Below are 19340 nucleotides of genomic sequence, written 5' to 3' on the forward strand. Positions count from 1 at the left end.
AATATGCATCTGCTCATCACCCTTTATTGTGACAATAGTGGAGCAGTTGCAAATTCCAATAAACCAAAAAGCCATAAGCACATAAAACACATCGAGCGCAAGTACCATCTCATCAGGGAGATCGTACACTGAGGAGACATGACCTTCAGATAGCCTTAGAAGACAACTTAGCCGATCCATTTACAAAGGCCCTCTCGATTAAAGTGTTCGAGGGTCACCTAGTAGGACTAAGACTATGGATAGATAGAACGAAGGCAAGTTGGAGAAATATTGGGTATCTGATGCCTTAGTTTATTGTATTTATTCTCTTATTATTGAACATTGTATATATTTGTATACATGTAAATCCACTAGAGTTTTAGTCTAAGCGAGAGTTTATTGGGTTGTATGTCCTAAAACTCGTAGTTTGTAATTTTAAAAATATTCTATTTACAATAAAGATGTTATTGTCAGCTATTCGATTAAATTATTGTTGAATATGTAAATTGCACTTGTATAGACTAAATCCAATAAACTAAGATCCATGGCTATTACATGAATACTTGAACTTTATGTGGAGACTGGAGAGTGGATCAAGTTCGAGTGGATAGCCAAAATGATCTATAGTATATGGATACAACTAAGTACCTTATTCTGGTAACACTATTGGATGCGACCTATTTTGTAGATGTTACAAATGTTGTAAACTGCTACAAATGAAGTGGTCCTGATTCGCTCATGTGGAGACATAAGGAGTGGGAGCATCCTATGTAAAGAGTTTATATAAGATCGGACCAAGAAATAAGTCACTCTTACTTTATAAAGTTGTTTAAGACTGACTATTTCAAAGTGATGACTTAGGTAATTTAACCTTAATCCTGAGCTAACTACGAACTCCTATTTCTTCGGGATTATCCTTAGATTTGCATGGGTGAGAGCTTCCTCAACAACGTCGGCTCAATAAACCTCCCATTTCAGGGGTAAGACCAGATAGATAACTGGAAACATAAGGTGCAAGATGAAATTCACTCCTACCTATTTTTAGGGTTAGTAGAGAGGTTATTCCCTTAAGTGCTGACTCTGGGTCTTGAACAAGAGAACCCACCCTCTTATTGGCCTGAGAGGGATTCAGTTTGGTGATTGGATCACAAACCAATTGTTCATTAGAGGATTAGTAAGACTTAAGGAACAAGAGATAATCTTGAGGGTAAAACAACAATTGACCCAGCCGTTATTACGAACAACCCATGAAGGGTTAACTTACTGATTAAATTTATATTGAGTGGACACAATATATCTATAGTGAGTGGAGTGCAACTTCTAGGCTTTAGTGGAGTGACGCGGTAGTTAACGAATGTTGGTTAATTAGGTTAAATAGTTTAGCCGATTAATCTCATATCATTAGAGTCGATGATCTATAGGTCCATTAGGTCCCCGTACTAGCTCACAAACGAAATAAACCTTAGAATAGCATGATGAGTGAATTTGAAATGTTGAAATTTGAATTAAAAGAATTAGTAATTATATGCGATATAATTATAGTTTAATTATCAAATTAAACGAATTTAGAGAATCAAATAATATTTAAATTTGATTTAAATGTTAATTACATAAATAGGGATTCATGGTTGTAGAATTGGTGTTTGTTTAATTTAATATTTGATATTAAATTAATAAAATTAACTAAAATGTTTAGTTAATTATTAATTTTATTTGAAAACTTAATTAATTGAATTGTTTTTTTTTAAATTAATAAAATTTTAGTTTAATTAAGAAATAAAAACTGAAATTTGGTTTCAACTTTGGAATTTCAAAGCTAAAACAAGAAAATGAATTTTGGAAAAATCCACTAAAAATGGGTTTTTCCCATTTCATGAACACTTAACTTCCCCTTAAAATCCACCTAAATTGGTAAAGTAGGTGGTATCTTTATTTGATAAAGGCTCTCAGCATGCTGAAGGTGAATAAAACTCACAAGATTAGCTAAAACAAGAAAATGTTTAATAAAACTCACAAGATTGAGCTAAGAATTGGGCATGCAAAAGCTGAGATTTCTGAATTTAGAGATTGAAATAGAAGTTCTTCAAGTATCTACAGAAAGTTCTTTCTCCTCTCAATTTCCTCCCTAAATTCCATTCATTAAATCCCACAACTCAATCTAAGATCCAAGAGAATAGTAGGGAAGATCTATTGGTGGTCTACACCTTGTAGTTGAGGAGATTATAGCTGATTTCGTGGACTGAAGTCTTCAAGGGTGAGTTATTATGAAACCCTCTTGATATTCTATGAACATGCTTGATTTGATGCTAAAATTAATGAATTAGAGTGCTTAATGATCTTGAATTCTTCTGCTGATTGCTTGCTACTTCAAACAAATGGCGTCAGAGCATGATTTAAACACTCAATTTGTGTTAAGTTTAGTTTGGTGGGTGTTTTTCATAGGTGGTATGAAATTGGTAAACTGATATGGTATTTTCCAGTTTTGGCATTAAATTCTCTTCAATTAAGCGTTAATTTTTGTAATTGGTTATTTGTTTATGGGCCTTAATATGTTATTAAGAGTCTATAACTTTGTTTGAGTCAATAGAGTTGAAATTAGGTTGTAACTGAAGAAAGAAGCAAGGGAGGTCAGTAGCAGAAACTTAGCTTTGAAGCTACTGTCGTTGCAACACCGCTCATCTTTTAGCCCAGATTTGAAGGAACCAGCCCGTGGCATTGCAACGTTGGGATACAACGTCGCAACGCTGTTCATCCCAGCCCAGAAGATGCGCGTGTGACCCAACTGGTGGTTCAAGCGAACCGATTCAATCAGTTCGGGTCTGGGAGGTCCGATTCGACCCTTTCTAGGCCGATTCAACCCATTTTGATGCTTTAGAGGTCTGGTTCGGGTGGTTCGCGTCCGATTCGAGTGGTCCAAAAGCATTTTGGAGCCATTTTTTTTTTATTATTATTGTAATAACTTAGGCTGTTTGTCTGCTTAAAATGCATAAACTGGTCCATATTAGTATGTGTTTAATTATTTATGCATTGTGAATGCATGTCATAATTAAATAAATCTTGTATGTGCATATAGTATGCCATATAGATTTAAAACCCCATCATAAAAAACATGTTGCATGTATTGAAAGTATGTTATAAAGAGTTATAACATATAGTATGTATATGTAGGGTTTCAAGTGTTTAATATAAGGTGTTATATTAAATTCTGAAATGTTTGATGTATGTTATGGATGCACAACATGTCTATAGTTTTATAAGTTGTTATAAAATCGAGTTAGACATTTAAAATCTATAACAAAGATAAAGATGCATGCTCACATAGATTAACAAATAACAACTTGTTTTAATAATTAAAATAGGTCGTTATCTTGTAAAATTGGGGTTATAAACTCAACAGGTATATAATCCTGTCTAAGGTTGGAGGTATTTAGGTTGACAGTTTACGGAACACCTCCTAACTTGGGATTATGGCCGAATAATTGATCGTTGTTAACCTGATTTTATGAGCAAGTATGAACGATGTGAGGTTTTAAAACTGGTTTATCACCTAGACATCGTAGGTTAATTCCAAATATAATTGTTATACTTGGAAAATAATCTAGACTTAGGTTGTTTTATTAGTCGGAATATACCTAAGAATATTTACCCAAAAACAATATAATGATATGTTGTTCTTAGCTTTCACGTCTCTAGAGTTCACATCATGAGATTCATACTTGACCTCGTGTCACCTTGGAAGTGACTTCCATTCGGAAAGTGTTTGCATGGGTCAATAGCAAGGCGAATAGGGGAAGTAGTTCATACTAAGTGGGTGAAGGATGTGTGTCAACATATCTTGCGGTCTTTTCCATTAGTTTGAAGGATGTGATCCTAAATCATTCATGTGGAGACATGCGAGTGGGGGGTCCTATGCAATGAGTTTGTGTAAGACCAGACTAAGAAACAAGTCACTCTTACTTTATAACGTTGTTTACTGTTTTAAGTCTGTCTATTTTAAAGCGATGACCTAGATAATTAGATCTTAATCCTCAGTTAACAATGAACTCCTATTTATTCGAGATTATCCTTAGATTTTCATAGATGGGGGTTGGCTCAACAACACCGACTCAATAAAAATCTCATTTCAGGGATAAGACCTGATAGATAGCTGGGGACATAGGGTGCAAGACAGAATTCGCTTCTTCCTACTTTAGAGATAGTAGAGAGGTTGTTCTCTTAAGTACTGATTTCAGGTCTTGAAAAAGGGGCCTTAACTTTTCATTGGCCTAGAAGGACTTGGTTTGGTGATTAGATCACAAAACCAATTGTTCATTAGAGGATCAGTAGAAGGAGCAAGATGTAATCTCAGGGGTAAAACAACATTTGACCTAACCGTTATTACGAACAACCTACAAAGGATCGACTTACTGATTGTGGTCAAATCATGTGAACAGAAATAAATCTACAGTGAGGGGAGTGCGACTACTGAGTTTTAGTGGAGTGATCCTATGGTTAACGAATGTTGATTAATTCAGTTTAAAGAATTTAACCAATGAATCTTGATTGTTGGAGCCCATGATCTGTAGGTCCATTAGGTTCTCTACTTACTCACAAATGGATTAAACCTTAGAATAGAGTGATGAGTAAATTTGAAATGTTCAAATTTGTATTAAGGGAATTTGTAATTATATATGATATAATTACATATTTAATTAGTGAATTAAATAAAATTTGAGAATTGGATAATATTTAAATTTGAATTAAATATTGATTACATGAATAGGGATTCATGGTTGTGGAATTGATATTTAATTGATTTAATATTTGATATTAAATTAATATAATTAATATTAATTAATTTTATTTGAAAATTAATTATTGAATTAATTTTGTGAAATTAATAAAATTTAATATTAATTATAGAATTAATATTGAATTTAATATTAATTTTGAAAATTAAGTTCAAAATTAAAAAGAAAATTGAATTGGAAACTATTGATATTCAATTTTTAAAATTTGGAAAAACCCTTTAGTGGATTTATCCATCTTTTAACACAATTCTCACTCACATCCCACCAAATGTCTCAAGGAGGTCGTGTCATCTTGAAGCAATCTGATTGCATGTGAAAATGGAATAAAACTCATTATGCTGAAATTTGAGGCATGCAAAATGGTTTTTTTTCTTAGTTTTCTTGGTTGAAGAAGAGTTCTTCAAACTTGAAGAACAACCAGCTTTTCTCCTGAAATTCTTCTCAATTACAAACTCATTTTGAGTCCCACAATTTAAGCTAAGGTCAAAGAGAATAGTAGGGAAGATCAAGTGGTGGTCTATAAAAAATTGCTGATGAAAATCAAGCTTAATTTGAAGATCAAAGAGTTCTTCAAAGGTATATTCAAAACCCTCTTTCATGTTATGAACATGCTTAATTAGATGCTAAAATTGATGAATTAGAGTGCTTAATGATCCTAATTTCTTCCGCCAATTGCATGCAACTTGAACAGATACTTGAAGTAGTTAGTATCATTTACTTTTCCTACTCGTTCTGGTCAATTGCATTATAGCAGCTGAATAAGATGCTTCTCTAGCAGTTGCTCCAACATGTTTGCAACATCAAAATTAGAGAGTGGGCAAACTTTCTTGTCTTTCTTTAAGAGTTGGGCGATGCTTCTCACCGCTATTATGCTTTCTTTCAAATTTTATTTCTTTTCATTTGGAGGAAAATTTCAGTGAGTAGCATGAACGACCATGGATTCTTTTGTAGTACTATTCACAAACTTGCAGTGTCCTTTGTTTCAATCTTGTCTTACCTAAGGAATCAAGAAGTCCTTAGTTCCACCATTGGTGATGCTCAGCTCCATGTCATGGGCACGAGTCATTAGCTCTTCGAATGTATGAGACTTTATCCCTTGAAGAATGTAGAGAAGCCCCCAATGTATTCCTTTGATGTACATCTGTAAAAAGCCCAAAAAATAATATAATTTTTTTTCTATTTTTATAAAAGTACTATATCAAGTGTATCACGTTGGTTGAGTTTTTTTTTTTTTTTTTTTTTTTTGTATTTTTATAAAACTAATAAATATAGGTCATGGACCCAATTTTTGGAACTTATTTTCCCAAATCTGCAAAAAGCCCAAAAAATAATATAATTTCGTTTACGTATCTAATTTTTGTTTACATTCATGTTGAGTTGGTAAAAAATGATCATCGCATTGGAAAAGGGGGAGTCATGAGACTTGCCACAATTTTAATTTAATTAAATTAGAATTACATATATTTAGTTTTATGTTTGATTGAATATTAAAACCCATATTATTGTTTTATAATTTCCAACGCTAAACTTTATTTTAAAGTTTTATTTACATTGAGACAGTTTTAATAGAAGTATGATACATATATTTTATGAAATAATATCCTACGCGTAATTATCTCAATTTAAGTTAACTAAATATATATAAAACTCGAGGTCAATACACTTTGAAAAATTGGCAGCCATGATTGAAATATACCCTAAAGCTTAGGATTAATTTTATTTGAATAATTTTACTTTTAATTCAAGTGAACTATATTTGATATAGTTAATTATTATGAGTGGGAAGCAAAGAATGTGTAAATGATTAATGTATTCGTAAGGCAACAGCAATTACCAGTCATTGATGTTTAATGATGGTCTCGCTCTCTCTCTCTCTCTCTCGGTCGAGTACAACTTCGTCCATCCCAATTCCTTTCACATTCCGATTGAGTTGAAATCATAGGACAAATAAATCTCAAGTATGAAACCAAAGTATCATATTCTCCGGTGAACCTCAATTATACATAAAAAAGGTTAAACTATAAACCTAGTTGTTAGAGTTTTTATATTGGCATATATTTGTTTAAAGCATTGATTCGAGTTTTGTGATGATCTGTGGTGTTATAGATGTTAAAGATGTCACAGAAAAGATCTTCTGCAATTTATTTTTTTTCCTTATTTGAAACTTTTGTAGACTATTTTTCTCGAATTCTTTTCTTGTCTATGGTCTATAGATCACGTATGGAAGTGTTTCCTTATTCCGTTACGCGTATTTATATACAAGTTTTTGCAATTAGGGTTGTCACATTTGATAATTTTGATAAAAAGTTCTTGTGTATTTGTGGTGGTTGACCTTCACAATACGTTATTGTGCTATCACTAAATTACATCTTGCAATCCAAAAAGTCTACCAAAAAAGACAGAACAACAAGTTCGTCTATGGTCTTAAAGAGAGTCTAAGACTTAGTTCATGAGGAAAGATTCTCTATCTTTTGGGGAAGCTAAGATTTCATTACAAAAGAAAGACTTCTCTAATTTAGGGGGAATCTAAGTTTCTTCAGTGAAGTGTTTTCACAAACAGATGAAAGATAACATCGAAAGAGAAGGAGTCTCATATACTGAGGGAAACTGAAGTGTTATTCACTAATATTTACATACTTAGGGGAGCCTAATTTCTCTTGAGAAGGATTCACATATCTAGGGGGAGCCTAGGTGATCATTGAGTTAGACTTTACGAGAGTCACTATAAATGTCATTACTTTACAGATAAGTATTACAATGTAAATACTCGACTTTTAATATTAGTGAATTAATTTTTCTAGGCACACTACCCCTTATATGTGGGTGGTATATTGACGAACTAAGTTACTAAACCCTATGTGTTTATTATTGATTTACTGTTTACTATTTTGTTTTGTCTCAGTAAGTGCTTCGGCATCTTGTTTAACATCTTGTGTCTAAGTGATGAGTAATCTTAATTTTTCATTTGGGACATTTGGGACGAGTAGTGGAAAGGAGTTATGAAGCACGGGGAGTTCAAACTCCTGGAGCCACAATATAAACGGTTAAAACGATCTTTGGTTGGAGGTTTTTTTGAATGAGAATTGACATATACATGCAAATTTTAAGTTTGTTTCATAGTTTTCAACACTTTCAAAATTTAAGTTTGTTTCACAGTTTTCAACATTTTGTTTGGGACTAAACTATTCTTAAGCATCATTTTTTTTGCAGATGAATTTTTTTTACCTTCCAAAACTGTGGGTATTCTCTTTTCTCCCTCTTTTCTTTTTCATTTTTTATATAATTTTATTTTGAGTACAGTTAATTAATTAATTTGTTAATATTAATTTAACAAAACTAATACAAATATTTGTTTTAGTAAATCAATAATAACATGTATTTACAATTTCATACAAATTTTAAATAAATGTAATTACTTATTTAAAATTATTGAGGCCCCGTTGGTAACCATTTCATTTTTAGTTTTTTTTTTTTTTTTTTAAACTAAGCTTATTTTCTCACATTGTCCTACATTAGTTTGCATCATTCTTAAATACTAGAGTTGAATTCTTAGCCATATTAAAAAAAGGCAAAAATAAGCTTTTGAAAACATTTTTTTTTTGAAAATTTTGAAAATTTAACTTTGTTTTTTAAAACATGGATAGAAAGTAGATAACAAAACAAGAGAGTTGGAGGTGGTAGGGGTGTTTGTAGACTTAATTTTAAAAACTAAAAATAAAAAATCAAATGATTACCAAATAGAGCCTAATTAATTAGCTAATAATATCTTAAATATATTTAATTAACAAACTAGTATTAATTAAATTTAATTAGAACAATAATTCATATTTTTCAATAATTATAATTGATTACTTATTGTTTTTTTTATAGTCAAACTATAATTTACTGAAATGAAATTCTATTTGATCTCATTACGAATATATAATAATTATTGATTATTAATGACCAGTTAATTATTTATTGTGATTAATTTTTATTATTTTATTTATTATTAACACATTATATTTATGATTGTTAATCATTCTTTATTAATATTCTATTATCATTTATATATTTTCTCATTTTTCATTATATATATATATATATATATATATATATATAATTAATTAAAATTACTGATTTTGAACTTAATTTATTATAAAAAGGATTAGGTATTAGATTATAATTAATATGATATCATTAATATATTTAAGTGGTTAATTTTAATTATGAATTACTCTTTACAAATGTTTATAATTAAAATTTTTATTTGATTCTTAATTAATTAATTTAAAAATATATTGAATGATGTTTATTGTTTAATTAATTAATTTTTTGAAATTATATCAAATTTTCAGACTTAATTTCATAAATTATATACAAACAAATTTTTATTCATAAAATTTTGATAGTATTTTCCATGCATAATAAGCACATAGTCAACTTTGATTCTTTGAAATCTTATTCTTAAACATTCTTGTATTCCCAGACATTTATAAAACTTTAAACTCCTAATTAGTTTTCAAATTTTTACTTTTGTGTCTAATAGATCTAAACATAAAGAAAATCATATATATAAGTTAACTTTCTATTTTGTGTCTAGTGATACATTTGTGAATCTTAAATTATTGAATAGGTTAAAGATAGATTAGCGTTACAATTAAATCCAATGGACCTATTAGACCTAATATCTAAGAACATGTTAGACAATTTTTAAAGTTTACGGATCTATTGAATGTAAAACAGAAAAATTCATTAACCTACTAATCACTTTTATAAAATTTACCCAAGATTGAAAGTTCAGCACTAAAATTATAATTTAACCTTAAGAAAAATGTATAACGTCAATAAGTGTTTTATTAAACAAAAAAATATCGGTAAAAATCATTAATTTACAAAATAGATTTTGTCACTATCTTTACATATTGATAATAATTTGATGTTCAAAGAAACTAGTTAACCTATTATCTAGAGTTGAGTTAATCAAAATTTAATTTAACCAAGTAAATAAAAAATTACATTAATAATTGAAATATTGAATCTAATTATAATATAAAAAATTGGGAAATTATTTCAAATGGTAAAACTGTTAAAAATATTTACAATATATAACAAAATTTTCGAATTATCAATGATAGATATTGATAAAAATTGATAGACTTCTATAAAGGTCTATCCAAAATATAACAAATTTTTTGAATTATCAATGATAGATGTTGATAGACACTTATATCAATGTCTATCAATATCACTGATTGACATTGATAGAAGTCCATCAGTGTCTATCAACGTCAAATTTTATAAATATTTTGATTTCTTTTTCTATATTTAAAAAAAGTCCTATAAAATTTTTATAGATCTATTTATTAACGTATATTTGTTAAAATGATGAAATTTAAATGTTCCTAAAAGAGTGTTTTTTACTCCCATCCAGGACAAAATGTTGGGATATCTTTTCATGATTATGTGTGATGATTACTCCTTACGAATCTTAGAATTCACGATTTGGATTGGGTTTGGATTCTTCACATTATAGCTTAAATTTTGCTTATTGTCAACAAGAAGGGAAAGGAAAAAAAGAAAAAAGAAAAAAAAGAACCATCGTTTATTTCTTGAAGCAGAACCTCAGATTGAGGCAGTTGGAGTTAACTCCTTTCCATGTGCACATTTTCCAATTCTAATCTCTTTCCTCTCTTTACGAACAAGTCATTCTTGTTAGTGCTCATTCAAATGGCAAATATCTGACAACTCGTCTTTTTCTGCAAGGTACCTTCCTTTCCTCTTCCCTTTTCTTTCCGGTTTACTTCTTCTATTCATGACTTTTAAGTTTTCATGGTGAATTTAAGAACAAGTGGTAGTTTAGGTAAGATAACTTGGGTGCGGTGTGTGGAATTTGAATGTTTAATATCCTGACGATGCTTTATTATTATATTTTTCTGGTAGGGTCTTTTTGATTTTGAATTATGAAGGAGAAGGTAGATTCGTTTTCACCCACCGGAATTCTTGAAGACTACTTTAGGAGCTCAGGAGCCGAATCAACTTCGTCTGAGTTGCACAAACCAGGTTCCTTTTGGCGTGGAATATTCGAATTATTGAGGTCGAAATCCAGGAAACCTGTAAGTAAATTGCATCCTCAAAGTGTGCTAAAGCTCTCCAAAAAACTGAGCAACAGTATGAGAGAGACTTTGCATCTTCACTTTGGGTTTGATTCCAACGTCTGCAATTTCAACTCGCCATGGAAGAATTTCACTCTGCGAGAACTCGAGGCTGCGACGAATTATTTCAGCCCTGGTCCGTGTGAACCTAAAACATCATTTGTTTTGTTTTTTGTTTTTTTTTTCCCGATTAATTTGGCGTGCGTATTTGCATTTGGTAAGCGACTTCTTTTTGGGTGTAGAAAATCTGATTGGAAAAGGGGGTTATGCTGAGGTTTACAGGGGATGTTTGAAGAACGGACAAGTTGTGGCCATAAAAAGACTGACAAGAGGAAATTTTGATGAGAATATTGGTGATTTCTTACTTGAACTTGGAATAATGGCCCACGTCGACCATCCCAATACCGCTAAGTTAATTGGCTATGGAATCCAAGGTGGAATGCATTTAGTTCTCGAATATTTTCCTCATGGGAGTTTAGCTTCTACTCTCCATGGTAATTGATTTAGCTATCATTTGCTAAATGGTAATAATTCGTTTTTCAAGTTTTAAACATTGGCCATTCTCTAGGTTTGAAGCAGAAGCTGGAATGGAACATTCGGTATAAAATAGCCATTGGAATCGCAGAGGGTTTAAGATATCTACATGAAGGATGTCAAAGAAGAATTATCCACAGAGATATTAAGGCCGCTAACATTTTGCTCACTGAAGACTTTGAGCCTCAGGTAATTAATTCTCTCTCCCCCATCCAGATATAATGTTTCTGAATCATTTAGTGCTCCTCACATGGTGTGTACAATACAAATAAAGTCCAACAATAATTGTCCAACAGATTTGTGATTTCGGGCTTGCAAAGTGGCTGCCAAAGCAATGGACTCATCATATAGTATCAAAATTCGAAGGCACATTTGGGTTTGTGAATCTTATATGTCATCCTTTTGTTTACCAGTAGTGTTCATATATAAAAGAGTACACGCATCAACTCTTATTCCTCCTCGTACTGCCTTTGTAGCTACTTACCTCCGGAGTATTTATCACATGGTATAGTAGATGAAAAAACTGATGTTTTTGCATTTGGCGTTCTCCTATTGGAGCTAGTCACTGGACGTCGAGCTCTCGACTACTCTCAGCAAAGTCTTGTTTTGTGGGTGAGTTTCCGACTTCTCTTGCCACTTAAGTACTCGCTTATGCGCCAAGGTTGCAAAGTTTGGTTCAATCATCTCAAACGGATGGCTACTGATTAATTCAGATTTTTCTACCTTGATCAGGCAAAGCCGTTGCTGAAGAAGAACAATGTGAGAGAACTTGTTGATCCTTTTACAACAAATTATAATTCACGACAGATGAATCTTGTTCTTCTTGCTGCTTCTTTATGCATTCAGCAATCCTCCATTCGGAGACCTTGTATGAGTCAGGCATGTTGTTGTCTTTATTATTTCTCAAAATTACAACCTTCGTATTTAAACAACCGATCTCATGGAAAAGAGTGTATGTCATTTATTGTCGAGTTTAGCTCATGTTGCAGCTTTCACTTAAACTAATAGATGTTGAATAAGTGGCCTGGATTATGAATAATAATTTATCATCTAGCGGTATAGAAGTTGGAATTAGATATTGCATTTAGTACTTTGGATTAGATGATTTTTGTTATGGAGCAGGAACGTTTGATTTTGAAACATTTTGATGTTTCATTGGAAGCTTGCTTTAACTCTGATGTTTGACATCAAAACACCCTGTACTCCAACACAAAAGCCCAAGAATAACATCACTGTCCAAACATCTGATATGCAGGTCGTTCAGATCTTGACTGGAGACCTGAGCTGCATAAGAGGGACCAGAAAAATTCAGATACCTTTCCTTCGAAGAGCTTTTCGTGAAGAGTTATTTAGAGCGGAACAGCCAAGATTGAGAGATGTTCTTATGGAACATTTATAGGAGGTTGGTTTCATGACAAGTGAAAGACAGAGCATGGCCGTGTTGTGCTGTGGAGGCTCGAGGTCGACTACAGAGTTACTATATGTGGCTATTGGAAGCTGCAAGCTGGGATTGGGGAATACAGATTCAAATGCTCTCCATTCCAAGCTTTGTTTATGATCAGAATATAAAATAAATACCAGAAAGAGGGCGTAGGTTCTTGTCAAATTTTGTTTAAAATTATGTGTCGCAACAAATTTTGCTTACATATGCCTAGTAAATGTATAAAAGGAAACTTTTGAACGATAAAGGCATAATAAGATACAGGAATATAATTGAAATGTGCAAGTTTTGCCACATGTATCACTATTTTACTAGTCATTGTCACGTTGAAATATAAACTTGATTTCGGATTGAAGTATTTGGGCCTAGCCCAAACAAAAACCTAATTTTTTGAAATATTTATTAGAATATTCTACAGATATTATTGGTAGGAGATGCTTAGAGTAGATTGAAGAATTATTTAGAAAAAATGAGAAAAAAAAAATATAATTGTAGAGAATATTCTAGAGAGACATTTGTAACCATCAGGTCATGAGTATGTTGGAAAAATCCTAGGGGAATTTATACGGATGACCCAAAAATTGGGCCGAAAATGTCAAATGACCCAATTTTTGAAAAAAAAAAAAAAAAGCCGAATGATTCAGGTGAAATTACTAAAATACACTGGCGCGCCTACTGAAAAGTATCTCGCTCTCGCTTGGTCTCACTCTTTCTCTCTCTTACTCACTCTTTCTCTCTCTCTCTTTCTTTCTCTCTCTCTTTCTACTCCCTCTCTTTCTTTCTCTCTTTCTCGCTCTCTCTTGACCCAATTCTCTCTTTCTCGCTTTCTCTCTCTTTCTTTCTTTCTTTCTCGCTCTCTCTCTCCTTCTCTCTTTCCCACTCGCTGTCTCTTTTTCGCGCTCTCTCTTGCTCTCTCACTCTCACTCTCTGTCTCTTTCTCGTTCTTTCTCTCTTTCTTGCTCTCTCTCTCGCTCTCTCTCTCATTCTCTCTCTCGCTCTCTCTATCTCCATCTCTCTCTCTCGCTCTCGCTCTTGGTCTTGCTCTCTCTCGGTCTTGGTCTCACTCTTTCGGTCTCGGTCTCTCTCAGTCTCACTCACACTCTCTCGGTCTCGGTCTCGGTCTTGGTCTTGGTCTTTCTCGGTCTCGATCTCTCTCTCATTTTCTTTAGTTTTGTCAACTTTGGTTTTGCTAAAGTTGGTCAGAGAAGAAGTCGCGAGCATCATCGGTAGAACAAGAATAAAGAATAAAATATTTTCGCCGAGTTCGTCCCGCCGGAGAAGAAGATGAGGAAGTAAAAAGGAAAAAAAAAAAAGAAAAAGAAGGTCGAAGGTCATGCCAAAGAAGAAAAGAACAAGGCTGAAATAAATCTAAAGGATAAATTTATAACTTAAATCATCTATGTCATCAGCAGAAGGTCATTTGACATTTTTTTAAAAAAATTTTGGGTCATTTGCCATTTTGGACTCAATTTTTGGGCATCTATACAAATATTTCCAAAATTATAGCCTCAGATTTATGGGCACCAACTAGTATAAATAAGAGGCATGTCTTATCATTTGTCAAGCCAAAAAAATAGAAGTGCTCAATAACAGAAGTAGTCTTTCTTTCTCATATATTTTCTACCAAATTACCTCTAACCACCAAATTTCTTTCCACTAACCAAGTGGACTTTGAAGTGGCACTTCCCAAGCTTGACACCTAAAGTTTACATGCTAGTGGAGTTTGAGGTGGAAGACATGCAAGATAGAATTTCACATGTATTTTTTCTATAAATAGTTTGGTTTTTGAATTCTATAAAGTCTAATGCTTCTTTGACCTTTGACCTAAACTCTTCCACCAAAACATCTTTACTCTCCTTTTACTAAAGTGTTTTTCCCTTGTCTTCACTAACAAAACGATCTCACAGCCGTGTTCTTCAATCGGAGAATAGTGAGGATTTGCCATTGGTGGTATTGATCGAGCTCGGGAGAGGAAGATTGCGGTAGATTGTACAAAGGTTGTAATTTTTAAGCCTTATTCATGCTTATTCTTGTTTTTTATGTAATTAGAACGTTATCGATCCTTGCTTCCACTATACATGTGTTCTTTATATTCCAACAATAGATAGATTTGTTACAATATTTAATCTTTTAATTAAGATTAATTTAATCCTATTAAACAGATTAAAAGAGTAAACTTAAATTTCTAATCTCATTAGAAAAGTGATCTTAGGTCTATGTGAATCATGTTTTATAACAATTTTAAAAGATGATTATTAACCTAAGGTTTGCATGCAACTCTTAATTATTAATTTTAATTTTTAATTTCATTTTGTTATAACAATTATAAACAAAAGAAATAAATTAAAACCATACAATGCATGTTTTGACATACTTTATTAAATTATATCATTTATAAATTAAATTAAAGTAGTGTCATGCTTCATACAATTTCATTTTATTACTAAAATATATAAAATTTATATAATAAAGGAATGAAACATACAATAGCATACATCCATACATACATTGAACCATATATTATAACAATTATAACATAAATGATGCATGGACATACTATTAATGCATGCATGCATATATAACATTTATACTATATGATGCATGAACATGCTATATCAATTAAATCATGCATATACATATATTATAACTCTTACAATATAAATGATGCATGAAATTGAATGCATAACCTATGGTGGGATTTAGTACTATATGACATACAATATAATATATATATAAGATTAAATCACACATCACATGTTTAATTAATAAACAAAAATTATTGGATCGGGATTGGACACTAAACAATTAATTAAATTAATATAACACTTATATTAATTTAATTAATCAAAACTCTAACTACTACAATAATAGTTATCAATCGGTTCATAAACAAGCGAACCGGACCTTAAACCGCTCGAACCAGACCAACCAGCCACCGAACGATCCTTGAACTGCTCAAACCAGGTGAACCGGACCCGAATAAGCTCCAAACCAATCCAAACTACGTGCGAACTGATGCTTCTCAAGTTTCTTAGAGCATCATGATGCCATGCCCTAGCGTCACGATGCTACAGAGAAAAAACTCTGTCCGCCACCCATTGCATCACACTGGGGCATAACGTTGCGACGCTACTGTACAGTCCCCTACTGTACATAATCGATCTTCTTTGAAACTTCACCTTTTTTTGCCTCGTTTTCTTTAGAATCGCACCAGAAAGACACGAATGACTCAAGGACTTGAATTATAAAATCTATTACAAATTATTGCCCCAAAACATGGGCCTTTACATACTAAAATGTAAGATAAAGTAATAAAGTAAACAGTGCCAATCTCAAAAAATATCCAATAGTTTAAAACATCCATCAAGAACACTCATCACATGAAGAAAATGACAAAACTTAAATCCCACCAGAAACTATAAAAAGATGTTCCGAAATTTTGGAAAAAATTGGGCCATTAACATCGCTTTGATACCAATTGAAGGATCCTAATGAAAGGACCTTGAGCAAAAGTGATGGATCGTCCCAATTCCCATTTTTACAAAAGCCATAATTCTATAGAGATAGAAAACATTTTGCATTTAACTACCAAAAAATATAACATGCTTAATAAAGAATAGAGAAATAAGAAGACTTTCAAAAACCTTATCTTTGAAGAACCAATCTTCATGTAATTCTTCTTCTCTGTGCAAATCACAAACAACTCCAAATGGGCACTACCACGAGATGACCTCGGTATTCTTTGGTGAGAATCCAGGAGTTATGGGCTCTGGTGATTTTGGATTTTTGAGGAAAGGGATTGAGAGAGAGGAAGAAAAGGAAGATGAAATTTTCCCACACCAAAAATGGCTCCCACACCAAATTAATTTTAATCACAAACTTTAATATATATATATATATTAAACTATATGTTATATCAAATATAACATATAACTTATTCTATATTGTATCCAATACAATATAACCTATGGTTTAATTCTCTCAACAAAAATATTTAATATAAATTCCATTTATATTAAATTTAATTATATGAATCAAATTTACAGAACTAATATTTGAATCATATTCAAATATTTAATTTCTCTCAATTAAATTACTTAAAATTATAATGTATCAAATATATTATATTAATTATATCATATATAATTAATTCCCTCAATTAATTTGAACAATTCAAATTAATCTAAGATTCGATTCTCATTTATTCCCATTGAGCTACCAAGGGGACCTCATGAACACGTAGGTTGAAGCTCCAATGGTACGTGAATAATTACTTGAACTCTTTAATTAAATTATTCACCATCCGGGGCACTCGATTAAAGACTGACAGTTGCACTCTTTGCACTACAAATATATTTTTGTGTCCATTGGATATAACCAATCAACAGTACAATGACCTTTTCACAAATTGCTCATAAGTACAGTTGGGCCAAAATGACCATTTTGCCCCTATAGTTACATCTAACTCCTCAAGTACCACTGATTCCTATAACGAACAACAAATTATAGCCCAACTATTGTCAAACCCCTCTCGGACAGGAGAGAGTGTGGCACCACATTATTTAAGCCCTGGAATCAGTGCTTAAGGGAGCAATTTATCAACTTGTCCCAACATTGGGGAAAGAGTGAATTCCTTCTTGTGTAGCTTTGTTCCCAGCTCCACAATCAGACGAATCCCCAAAATGGTAGGCTTATTGAGTCGACGATCTGGCCACTCTCACCCATACAAATCAAAGGATCGCCCTCATAGGCAGGAGTTCACAACTCACTTAGGATTTAGGTCATGTTACCTATGGTCATTCTGGTGAAGTGTAAGTCTCTATTATGAACGACGTTATATAATGAGACTAAAAAATTCATGGTCCAGTCTTATACAAACTCCTTTGTATAGAAGATCCCCGCTTATATGTCTCCACATGAATGTCAGGATAAGATCATTTGTAGCACTTTACAACAATTGTAACATCTATAAAGCTGGTCATACTCATAGTGTCACCAGGATAAGGTATCTTAACTTATACATCTATTACAGACCATTTAGGTTATTACTTAAACATGATCCCCATATGTCTCTACATTCATGTTTAAGCTACAAGATAACCTTGGATGTTAGTTTATTGGTTTGTGATTGATGCTACTAATTTTGAAATAAAACATCACATATTTTATTACATAAATAAAATGCTTGTACATTGCAATTACAAACTATGAAACCTTATGAGATTTAGGGCATCAACCCCAATACCATCATCTTCAACCTTCGATCTTCTATTTGAGGAATTTTGAGTGAAAGCTCAATTTTCTTATCTGATTAGAGGTAGAGCTCCATCAACCTTCATCGTCAGCACTAGTGATGCAACCATCCATTATAGCCGAAGGAAGCAAAAGATTGTGACTGACGACTTAGCATTTCCATCTCTTGAAACTTCCATTCTTTTGTTTTCCATTAAGTTTGTATTGAGACATTGAGATTGTGACACCTTTTATTCATATATCAAATTCATGATTTCTATTATTTCTTATTCATCCATGTATTCATTTCCTTTCATCATGAGCGGCTGATTTCTTAATGGGTTGAGTTTTAGGACACTGATTCTTGGAAAACTTTATTAACGTAACGAGTTGGTACAATCTCCCAGAATAGCAACTAAACGATGAATGAATTTTTTATTAAACGATATAAGACAAACAGAGACTAGACGATCGCTTATCAAACTCCAAATGATCGTTTACAAAACTCTATACGATCGCTTATAGTCTCTACATGATCACTTAGTAATATTAGATGACCGCTTACAAAATACCCCATGATCGCTTACAAGATACTACACGATCGCTTACAAAATATTACACAATCACTTACCAAATTCTATACGATCGCCTACCAAATGCTACATGATCGCTGGATTCGGCTACACGATCGCTTAATAGAAGATGTAGACGATGAGTGACACACTATTATTGAATCTGCACGATAAAGACTTCCAAACTCCCACTCTCGAGAGATCACCTTCCTCACTTCTGATATTCAAAGTCCTCTGTTCCCTTTCTTTCGGTTTCTTTCTTCTTTCAAACCTCCACTTCTCCCAATAGAATTGAAAGTAGTCCTTAACCGATTCAACCGCCTCTCCTCTATTCTTTCTTTCTTGATATTGCAACATAATTGGAGGCCTATCATTACCTCCCCCCTCCATCTTTACCTTGTCCTCAAGGTAAAGTTCTGGCTGTCCAACCCATTTCTTTAGTTGCGACACAGGAAACACTGGATGGATCAACACTGTTTTCTGAAGGTTCAACTTGTAAGCTACTGATCCCACTCTGTCTACCACCTGATATGGTCCATAATACTTGGGAGATAATTTCACATTCTGCTTTTGCCAAACTAAAATTTGGCGATAGGGTTGCCACTTCAACCATACCCAATCACCAACTTGAAATCCAACATCACGTCACTTCTTGTCA

The 19340-nt window shown here is 32.5% G+C and overlaps 1 protein-coding gene across 3 annotated transcripts; it reads left to right on the forward strand.

Moving 5' to 3' along the window:
- Window positions 1-10290: 10290 nt before the first annotated feature.
- Window positions 10291-13184, forward strand: LOC120087819 (receptor-like cytosolic serine/threonine-protein kinase RBK2). Of its 3 annotated transcripts, none has more exons than XM_039044731.1 (8): window positions 10291-10514; window positions 10692-11039; window positions 11146-11337; window positions 11472-11626; window positions 11734-11813; window positions 11914-12049; window positions 12170-12316; window positions 12693-13184. In XM_039044731.1, the coding sequence occupies exons 2-8, from the start codon at window positions 10712-10714 to the stop codon at window positions 12834-12836; spliced, it is 1182 nt and encodes a 393-aa protein (XP_038900659.1). In that variant the 5' UTR covers window positions 10291-10514; window positions 10692-10711; the 3' UTR covers window positions 12837-13184. The 3 variants fall into 3 exon arrangements, with proteins under 3 accessions (XP_038900659.1, XP_038900660.1, XP_038900658.1); XM_039044732.1 differs by having other exon boundaries at window positions 10292-10514; window positions 11146-11397; window positions 12170-12196; XM_039044730.1 differs by having other exon boundaries at window positions 10294-10514; window positions 11146-11397.
- Window positions 13185-19340: the final 6156 nt, after the last annotated feature.

Source organism: Benincasa hispida, chromosome 10, assembly GCF_009727055.1.
Source record: "Benincasa hispida cultivar B227 chromosome 10, ASM972705v1, whole genome shotgun sequence".
NCBI lineage: Eukaryota > Viridiplantae > Streptophyta > Magnoliopsida > Cucurbitales > Cucurbitaceae > Benincasa > Benincasa hispida.

What these genes read in the sequence shown, in the direction of transcription:
- LOC120087819 (XM_039044730.1), top strand. Translation starts at nt 10,712, where the DNA reads ATGAAGGAGAAGGTAGATTCGTTTTCACCCACCGGAATTCTTGAAGAC. An exon ending in TTTAGCTTCTACTCTCCATG is followed by an intron (nt 11,398 to 11,471) that starts GTAATTGATTTA and finishes GCCATTCTCTAG; the next exon opens with GTTTGAAGCAGAAGCTGGAA. An exon ending in CTGAAGACTTTGAGCCTCAG is followed by an intron (nt 11,627 to 11,733) that starts GTAATTAATTCT and finishes ATTGTCCAACAG; the next exon opens with ATTTGTGATTTCGGGCTTGC.